This window comes from Syngnathus typhle, linkage group LG21 (assembly GCF_033458585.1).
Source record: "Syngnathus typhle isolate RoL2023-S1 ecotype Sweden linkage group LG21, RoL_Styp_1.0, whole genome shotgun sequence".
NCBI lineage: Eukaryota > Metazoa > Chordata > Actinopteri > Syngnathiformes > Syngnathidae > Syngnathus > Syngnathus typhle.
The window spans coordinates 4941697-4951142 of NC_083758.1; the positions used below are offsets into that span (position 1 = coordinate 4941697).

A 9446-nucleotide genomic window follows, 5' to 3' on the forward strand; every position below is an offset into this window, starting at 1 on the left:
CATGCGTTTCCAATAAAATACTGCAAACAGAAAATGAATGGCTTGATCAAGAAAAATAAAACAAGCACAAATGGAAGTTCAGAGAAGTATCCATTTGTCATACATTACTTGTGAAGACAGCAACTTCGGTCCATGTGTCTCCGGGCTAAAAGGAGCACATTTACTTTGGGCCAAACTGCTATTAATAACAGCAAACACCGCACCATGTCACCACTTCTCCTCTACACGCTGCTGCTTTTCAACAGGGTGTCTTATTCCAAGGCAGGAAACTGTGAAGGTAAAAAGTGTCTGTGATTTAAATATCTAATTCCTAATCATATTCATTGATTAATAATACCGGCCTGCAGTGTGCGTGGGGTTTCTTCATAGACTATATGGAAGCGTGACGTCTAATCACAAAGAGCTGACTCCAGCTCTGGTGGAGAAAGAACTCTTCCAGGCTTGCTCTGCCGCTCAGGGGAAGGAGGCAAGGCTGGTGAGAAGACTCTTATTGATCTTAGAAGAATAAAAACAGATGTTTTTAATCCCATCAAGTGCACACTCGTGGAGGCAATGTGGTCAGGCGTGGTGTAAATTCATACAGGATATAGTTTTTAAAATGATATTAAAGCTCTTGAGTTACTTGAATTAAATTTCACTTCAGCGTTACATTTCGAAATGAAAAGAAATATTTCCCTACAAAATAGAGCAACAAAATATTTTTATTTGATTTACATACAAATGGTACAAAACATGCACTTTTAATGCAATCCAAAAAGACTACATGAACTGCTCATTTGTGCAGTCAGTTATTCTCCAGGGAAAAAAAAAAATAAGAAAAAATGAATAATATGTAGCAACACTATGGTCTTTCATAGCCATTCGAAGCAATCAAGTGTACTTATGTTGTGTGGTATCAGTGTTACTACCTAGGCGCCATTGATGACGCAGCTACCCGTTCACAGCATCCGTGGCTCAGCCGCTAGCCTCCCATGTTCCTGTGGAGAAGATATGCCAGCGCCTCAGCAGCAGAGACACACAGATATGTCAACTTAAACACGGTAACATATGCACTGATGTTCATCAAATTTAGACTTGGATGCTTTTCAAATTCCCCCCACCCCACCTTCCCTTTCTTAGAGCCCGAGTTGGGGGACCTGAGCAGCGAAGATCTGAAAAAGATGCGAGTGCTGGAGCTGAGGAATATTTTAGCCTCATGGGGAGAGGAGTGCAGAGGGTGCCTGGAGAAACACGAGTTTGTCAGCCTCATTCTGGAGAAGGCCCTGCTTCACACTCATAAAGGAGACCTGTGAATGACTGTATATGTCTCATGCACAATCCAAACCTAAGAAAAACAGCTTTATTTTTAATTCATAGAGAAGACAATAGATCTAAAAGATAAATACCAAACGAGAGAAAATCTGTACAACAGAATTAAAAAGTTCAGACTGAGATGTGATAAATTCCTCACAGAACTGGGGTGGAACACTTCACTTTGTCTCCAAGTCCAACAAATTCCACATCACATGGGATGGGTTACAGAGTTCTTTGTGTGCTGCTTAGTTTTTGCTCTTTGCTTTCTTTTTTTTGTTTGTCGCGGAGCTGGTGACGGGCGGCGCCGGATTCACTGGTGGAGCACCCAGCTTCTTGGTTTTGGCCCTTTTTACTTTTTCCTTAATGGCATCAATGTCCAGCTTACTTTCCTCGGGTGCTGAAACGGGAGAGGTGAAAACATCTTAGCTACAACCTGCATTTTTTTTTTTTTTTTTTTTGCAGCTGTTGCAATTTTAAGACATTACTACCTTTAGTTTTCTTCACTATGGGTTTCTCCTTAGGAGGAATAAAAGCTTTTTTCCTCTCCTCCTGCTTCTTGGTCAGGGCTTGAGCTTGCTTCACCTATAAAAAAAAAAAAAAAAGTGAGTTCGTCAGATGAAGGCCTCCTTTTAAAAAATAAATAAATAAAAATAAAATTAATAATTGACGCTGAAGTGCACTGGCCTTTATCTCTGCCATCTTCGCCATCTTCTTCACACTTGCTCGCAGGAAGAATTCACCCGAAGCCAATTCCTTGTCCACCTTTAAACAGAATAACAATGTTGTCAATGATGACAGCTAATTGATCAAATTCAGGAGCTTTTGAGCACACTGACCTGGCTGTCTGGCTGTGGTGGTGGGAAGGGAGTGTACTCTTTCTTCACAGTCTTCTTCTTGGGTTCCTTCCGCTTTGTCAAGTTCTTGTGTCGGAACTTAGGAAGGAAGCGTTCCCAATTCTGCACGCGGAGTTCGGGGTCTTTGGACAGTTCCCGTTTGATCATCAGCGTCTGGCAATTGCAGCAGAAATATAATCAAAAATAAATAATTTGGTTTTGCAAACAGTTGTATGCATCAAATATTATTTTTGGTGCCCTCAGCCCTGGGTTGAGCCAACCTTGGCAGTCAAACCCAGAGAGAGTGATATCTGTCAGAAGGGTCAGAACAAGGATGAAAAAACATCTTCATCAGGCACAGACAATTAATGGTGTCAGGAAATCAGGCATGCCATCGCACCTTTATGTTGTAGATGGGATGGATGTTTTTCATTGTGTCCATGACAACTTTGCGCACCTGAACAAGATCACACACAAAAACCTTATAGATCATACAATAATTGTAAATTTACTTTACATGACGGAAATGCAAAGTGCTTACCTCCTTTAGTCCATTGAAGGGTCCCAGTGCTGACACAGTGTTGCCCTGAACCATCACATAGCAGTTGGTCAGCAGTTCTAAAGCCTGGACAAGACAGCAACATTATTTTTAAAAGGAGGTGGCTTCAGACATCCAACAAATACGTATAACGACTCACTTTCAAGGTGGAACCTTTCGGGCCAATAAGACGCTGTCTCCGCTTCACAAACCGCTCCCTGTTCCTCACCAAGGTCCCGATTTTGATTATGTCACACGCCACATCGTCCTGTAATATCCGTACAGCCTGGTGGCGAAAGACAATTGCATGTAAGTAAAAGAAAGACGCCAAATTTCATTGGCTCTCTCGATAGGAATATTCACCTGTTCAAATGGAACGCTTCTGGCAAGCAGCTTGATGAGATCCCTGGCTCTGATGATGACGTATGGGTCATAGGTTTTTTTAGTGGTGCAGACAGTCATGCTTCCCTCAATCAGGTCGAGGGAGGCTTTAACATGCTGAAAAGAAACAGGGCAACCAAATGAGCACTGCGACCATTTTGTGACATGAATTTTTTGCGGCATACCCACCGTTTCTCCCAAAGCCTTCTCCACCAATGGCCAGCAATCTTTCAGATAGGCCTCTCTGTATTTTGGGAAGAGGGTGGCAAAACTGCTCTCCTCCAACATACCGCGGGGGTTGTCTTCTTTGGTAAAGGCCTCCTCTTTCCAGCCATCGGGAACAGTCAGCAGATCGGCTTCATCCGCTGTGTGACAGAAATCCAATTCATATGTAAAGTTTGAGACTACAATCACTTTGTTGTGGATAAAATGGCCAGGAAAGTTTTAATTGTGATGGTTACAAGACAAATTAGTCATTAAACAAAAAGACATCTCTAGAACGTGATTAAAACACACACACAAACATCCTAATTTAATTCTTAACGAGCCAAATGATGAAATAAACAAGGCAGCACGTTGCTTAGTATTAGCGTAGGTGCTAAATCCTACACGCCTACCATTCAACATGTCGAAAAGCATTAAGAACAGCAGTGATTTAAACTCTTCTTATCGAGACTTTTACACTTTACTTTGACAACATACAACAGAATAAAAGTACAACTTACCCGGCTTTTTTTCCTTTTTGGACTTTTTCTCAGCTTGCGCTTCACTCATGCTGTCCATTGCTTTTCTCAGACGGAAGTGACGCGAATGTTTCTTCTTCGTTTTGTAAGGTTCATCGCAAGCGTGAGGCTAACGTGCCTACACTGCTGCCACCATTCGGCGACATATATTATGCAGCAAGTATTAATTTACCATGAGACTGATGACATTATATAACCTCAATTTCAACTACTCCCAAAGAAATGGCTCACTTTTGGCTAACTCGTGGCCATTTAAAGATCTGGAAAGGCAAATAAGGAATTCATTTATCCAAGTAGATTTGTATGAATGAATAAAATACAAACATAAGTGACAATTTCAATTTTATTTATGTTCTCGCCGTGCATGAAAAGCCATAATAGCTTTGGTGGCACTCATTGACAGCACTGCTAATCCCAAAATACCCACTAACCCTACCACAATGGAGATCATCGTCAAGTTCTCGTTCCCTGCAAAAAAAAAAAAAAAAGAACATTTCATTCATTCAGCAGTAGATGTTGCATATTTGGGTGATAAATTGTCCAAACATGAGACTGACTAGCTGATCAGAATCTGAGAAAAGTTGAGTAACTCACGGGAAGACTGTTTGACTCGTGATGCCTCCCGACTGACAATGAGAGGCCCAGCAGACACCACAGCAGCTCTTTTTGAGTTAGGTTTTGTGCCAATCATGTGAATGGCCGCTCTCTTGGTGCGTTTAGGGCCTGTGCAGTTCTATGAATTTGGCGGATAAATATTCGATTATTTCGAGACGTTAGCTAGTGTAAATGAATTGTGAGAACTTCAGTCCTTAGGGGGGAAAATGCTGAGACACAAAGACATATCTACTACTGTGACCAAGTTGCATTACCTTTGTACAGTTTTCTTTAAGTCCACATATGCTAGCCAAACAGTGAAAATAAAGTGGCAGCTCCTCAGGCATATGGAACATCTGCATGGCGAATCTACTTTTCTGAGCCACGCCATTCTCAGACAGCCACCGGAATGTGTGGTCGATGGGACAACTAAGGGGAACAAATAATCAAAATGAATGCACATTTCTCATCTTGGGACTTGGAATTCCCTCACCCATCCTCCAGGAAAATCCCCTGAACGTCATTCTGTGGGTCACTGGTCTCTGTGGCCCAGCAGGACTCCACGTGCAGCAGGACGTTGGCGATAAAAGAGACATTGGCGTCCAAGGCAACCTGGAAGTACAACGTGTCCTCCGGGTCCATGCTGGCAAATTCGTGATAGCTGCTTCCAAAGTACTTGTCTCTGAAAAGGTCCATGGTCAGTCCGAGCTGTACGGAGGTGTTGAACTCCACCAGCGAGTAGGCATTGAACCTACAGCACAAAACAGCCGAGTGTGTGTGCGTGGTCGCTTTTGTACAAAAGCAACGATTAAACGCTCCCCTTTAAGAAACTAAGCGTGCTTCAATGTCAAATGCGACTCACCATTTCAAATCAATGCTGACATGGGCGTTGCGAATATAATGCAGAGGGTAGACGCACTTCCAGATGACTTTCAGATCCCGCCGGCTGATTGCTTCCTCTTTGGTCAAGGAGACAGCCAGTGTGTTTTGGAACTCAATGTGGGTTTTGTTGATCTGGGAGGAACATCAAGTCTTTACTAAGCATTTTGTTTTCAAGCCACAGGAAGTCCAGTCACTCACCCGCCTCTTTGTCCCACATTCAAAGCCGTGTCGAGGAGTGCGGAAGTGGAACAAAAGTCCGGTTTCCTCCACTTGGCAGGTGGCGTTGTTCAGCACCACCTCGACCTTCCCGCCGATGTACGCAATCAGGTACGGTTTGGCCACGCCGCCGGTCATCACTTTCTCCAGACACTCACTGAAAATGCCTTTCTCTGTGAAGACAGGTGCGACTTTTATAGGTCAGCATCAGATGAGGAATGATCGGACTTTGGGGCGGTGAATCAACTGGACAATGACGGTGCTTGCTTCCTTTTAAAGGTTAGATTTAAATTTGTGGCACCCGCCCCCCGCCCCCTCCATGGCAAGAAGTAAGTAGCATTTATGAAGACAAACTTGCAAAGCGCACTGTTAAGAATGGTTTCCATTACCGTTGCAGACCGGGTGGGAGGGCACTGGAGCCTGAAGCACGGCGCTCACGTCATAATAGCCCATTTTGCATGCGCAGTGGAACGAACCCAGAGTGTTGATGCATTGAGAGTTATGTGGGCACAGGGGGCGGGTGGACGACGCGCAAAGATCCGGACCTGAGAGAACAAAAGCATTGCATAGTAGTCAAGACCATTAACTGATGTTAAGCTGATCTGTCTTCTCCTACCATCCCAGTAAATGAGTCCATCTCGAACTGAGACGTAAGCATTATCCCGGGAATGAATATAATCCATGTGGAAGTGAACCGGCAGGGGCATGTCGTCATCCTCGTGGGACGCGTCGAAAAGCATGATCGTAACCTCCGTTTTGCTCGTTTCGGATGCAGGATCCATACCAGTCACTTCAACGCGGACTGGAGGACGGACTTCCCTCAAGAGTTCCAGCAGCTGCAGGACATCAAATGAACAGCCAAATAAGCATAATGTGTTCACAAAAACAAGAAGCATGTAAGAAGCTGTGATGTCTCACCAAGTTTTGGATACTCTCCACCATTATAGTCGTTGCCTCTGACAGGTCGTCATCCACATCATCAGGCAGAGGGCCAGGCACGACCATTCTGAGCACATAGATGCCTTCGGCTGCAGAGTAAAACAGAAAAGCAGCCATCAGGAGTTGCACAAATCTGCCACTTGGGTGCATTTGAGATTCAGACCTTGGTCGTCATTGATGGAGTCAAGTCCCACACCCCGTACAAGGAAGCCGTAGATTGATTTGTCGGCCGTGAAGCACAACATTGTACGTTCCGACATCCACCGGCCGTCGCACTGCTCCCACAGATCCAGGACGTACGTCTTGCCAGCTTCCAGTCCCGTCAGTCGCAGCTCGGTCCGGGTCAGATTGTCCGTCGCAAGGGTGCTGCCGTTCTCCAGGGACAGTTTGTATAAAAATGAAAGGGCTAAACTGGATGTGCCGGGAATCCACAAGGCGACAGAGTCGTTTGTGTGGTATCGCAGTTCTAACACACCACGGGGTCCTGGAAAGCAACACAATGCAACACTGGTATACTTTTTTTTTTTTAGTTATGAAATGCTGCTGCTTGCAGCATACAGAGTACCTGTGTGTACTGGAAGTTTCTTGGTGCTCATCAGCACGTCATTGCCGCACACCGCGTCCACTCTGGCGTGGTAAAGGTGGCACGGCAGCAGCCCTTCAACCATGTAGTCAGTGGTGAGTGTAGTGCCCAGCAGCGTGTCGTCCTGGTAGACCTTGAACCTGGACACGGACGAGGCAGCGCTCACTTCCCAGCTAAGCGTGTAGTTGTTGGAGCCGTATGATGTCTGACGTAAGGCCTCGATTTTGGAGTGAGCTAAGTGACAGAAATAGGTGTCATTTTTTTCTCTTTAGAGTTTTAACTGTGGCAGAATGTAAATCTCACCAGTATTGCCATCACTCTGAATCATTTCACTGTAGCGGGACTCCATGGCGTCTTGGCAAACCGTCTGCAGGCCAAATTTAACCTTGCTGCAGGGCGGCAGGCCAGACAAGGTAAAAACAAAGTCCTCCGCCGAGAGCCAGGTGGGCACCTCCTCCACGACGTGGTCCGTTTCGTTGAGATGGAAGGCTGTGAGGAGGAAGAGGGAGAACCAGAGGTCCTCTGGCACATTCCAGGTCAAAGATATGCTGCTGCTGTTCCACAAGCTGACCTTAAAGTCTCTGGGAATGTCTGGATCTAATGGGAAAAGATCACAAAACCTAATTTTTGCTTTGAAGCCAAGCTGCAGACCTAGCTAACCTTGGTTCAAGCTGTAACTGTATATCGCATGCTCTACAAATTCTAATTACCAGTTAAAGCTGAGAGGCAGGTGACAAGGAAATTGGCGTCAGGGTCCACGCACACCACATAGAGAGTACAAGAGTTCAGGGAAGTGATGCGAAAGCGATTGTCGAAGATTTTGTTCTTGCTAAGCAAGTTATAGGAGCCCCGGTCAGCTTGGTACAGAGCCACAGTGTGGCCGCTGCCGGGAGGAGCTGGTCGGCCCACCGTCCACGACAACATCAACGCGGCTGGGGAACGGGCCTCCACCTCGACGGAATACTGTAGCGTGTGACCTGGAATGGAGACAGTCAATCATCAAATGAATGAAAAATGTGAGATTCTGTTCCGGCATTTGAAAACAGACAGATTTCATTGGTTTGCTTGGCTAGATGAAAATGGTCCATAAAAATGATACTAATTGTTGCATTTTTAAATTTTTCTTTTTTTTTTTACCAAAAGCAAGGAAGAAGTTTTCATCCTGAAAGAAGAAGAGTGTGCCATTTTCACAAGGGAACGCCTCAGTGGGATCCAACAAATCCAGGACGATCTACAAACAAGATTAGGTTATGAAAACAATTTAAATTATTATTAATTAATTTTATGAACGATCCCAGCACCTGTGTCGCACTTGTGGGAATTTTCTGGGGTTTCTGTTGGCCACTGACTTTGGTTTTCTTGGTACCTTAAAAACAAACAGTGACATGTGGGAATGGATAACATTAAGAAATGAATGAGTTATAGTGCGTTTACCTGGGGAAACGGTGAAAGTCCATGAGTGAAGAGTGCCTGCGTATTCGAGGGTCACTTTGTTTTCTACAGATGGAGGGACTGTTAAGGACACCATTTCGCCCTTCATCCAGAGGTTTTTTAAAGATGTGTCATTTAGCCACAGGTTGTCAGAACTGAAAAACAAAAAAGTATTTTCTAGGAATAAAACATGTCTTATTTTTTAGTTAAGCACTGAAAGCAGACAAACTAGACAGCAAATTATGTAAGTAAATACAATTAGTTTGCCAGCTCTTATAGGGATAAAGAGAGGGAACCGAGCTTTAATGGGAATCCAATTTGAAAAAAAAACACTACCTTTGCAGAGGGTTGCCCAAGTCCATCCAACAAATAGAGAAAGAAACGTCACCAGTGCGTCCTGTGAAAGGAAAAACAAATTGTTTTTCTACGTAGTGTTTCTATACGTTATAAGAAATTTGAAATCGGCGCCATTGTTACCAAATGAGATGGCTTGAGTCAATAGGGTGAAAAAGACTGGAAAGTCAAAGAAATTCCTGCGGAGAAAACAGAGTCAACAAGATAGAAACATTTCGATTGTTAAATCGTATTTTCTTACATTTTGTTCTTCGTATTTCCAGCAAGGAACTCGCATTTGTTCGGTAATATGTAGGCTTTGCTGGAAGATGAGGCCACTAATGAGTGGCAGGTGAGTGGTGACGTCAATGGCCGGCGCTGTAGGACCCGGAAGTTAAGTAGTCCTCGCTAAGTAGTCCTCGCTGAGTATTGTACATAATTATAAAAGAGTGAACGTAACTAAATAAAATTCTGTGTGTAAAAATGTTTGTATAAATATTTTGTCGACATAAACCTTCTTTTCCTGATTTTTTTTGTGTCTCAATTTGAACGTCTCAATCCGGGCGTCACATGTAACTCATACAGTGGCCTGTAGGTGTCAGTGCTCACCCAAATGTAAGCCTGCAGTTATCGTTCAACTGCTTTCATGTCACATTATCTTAAAAAAATGAAAATGTGTT

The 9446-nt window shown here is 44.1% G+C and overlaps 3 protein-coding genes across 3 annotated transcripts; 1 reads left to right on the top strand and 2 right to left on the bottom strand.

The window, feature by feature from the left end:
• The first annotated feature begins 109 nt into the window (after nucleotides 1-109).
• Nucleotides 110-1431, top strand: cdnf (cerebral dopamine neurotrophic factor). The gene is given in 5 exon segments (XM_061269047.1): nucleotides 110-277; nucleotides 348-475; nucleotides 900-936; nucleotides 939-1040; nucleotides 1120-1431. Coding segments are annotated over 5 exon segments (585 nt in total). The 5' UTR covers nucleotides 110-132; the 3' UTR covers nucleotides 1293-1431.
• On the bottom strand, nucleotides 1326-3931 carry krr1 (KRR1 small subunit processome component homolog). Its single transcript, XM_061269046.1, has 10 exons — nucleotides 3771-3931; nucleotides 3235-3410; nucleotides 3028-3162; nucleotides 2825-2950; nucleotides 2668-2751; nucleotides 2527-2583; nucleotides 2130-2300; nucleotides 1978-2055; nucleotides 1782-1875; nucleotides 1326-1690 (listed from the first exon to the last, which is right to left on the bottom strand). The coding sequence occupies exons 1-10, from the start codon at nucleotides 3826-3828 to the stop codon at nucleotides 1539-1541; spliced, it is 1131 nt and encodes a 376-aa protein (XP_061125030.1). The 5' UTR covers nucleotides 3829-3931; the 3' UTR covers nucleotides 1326-1538.
• A 182-nt stretch (nucleotides 3932-4113) lies between these two features.
• On the bottom strand, nucleotides 4114-9130 carry LOC133145693 (uncharacterized). The gene is made up of 19 exons (XM_061269364.1): nucleotides 9029-9130; nucleotides 8911-8966; nucleotides 8770-8830; nucleotides 8437-8588; nucleotides 8304-8368; nucleotides 8140-8233; nucleotides 7713-7979; nucleotides 7306-7599; nucleotides 6985-7236; nucleotides 6583-6903; nucleotides 6399-6508; nucleotides 6097-6316; nucleotides 5870-6025; nucleotides 5463-5653; nucleotides 5245-5396; nucleotides 4876-5133; nucleotides 4658-4811; nucleotides 4383-4521; nucleotides 4114-4256 (listed from the first exon to the last, which is right to left on the bottom strand). Coding segments are annotated over exons 1-19 (3069 nt in total). The 5' UTR covers nucleotides 9031-9130; the 3' UTR covers nucleotides 4114-4131.
• Between the last annotated feature and the right edge of the window lie 316 nt (nucleotides 9131-9446).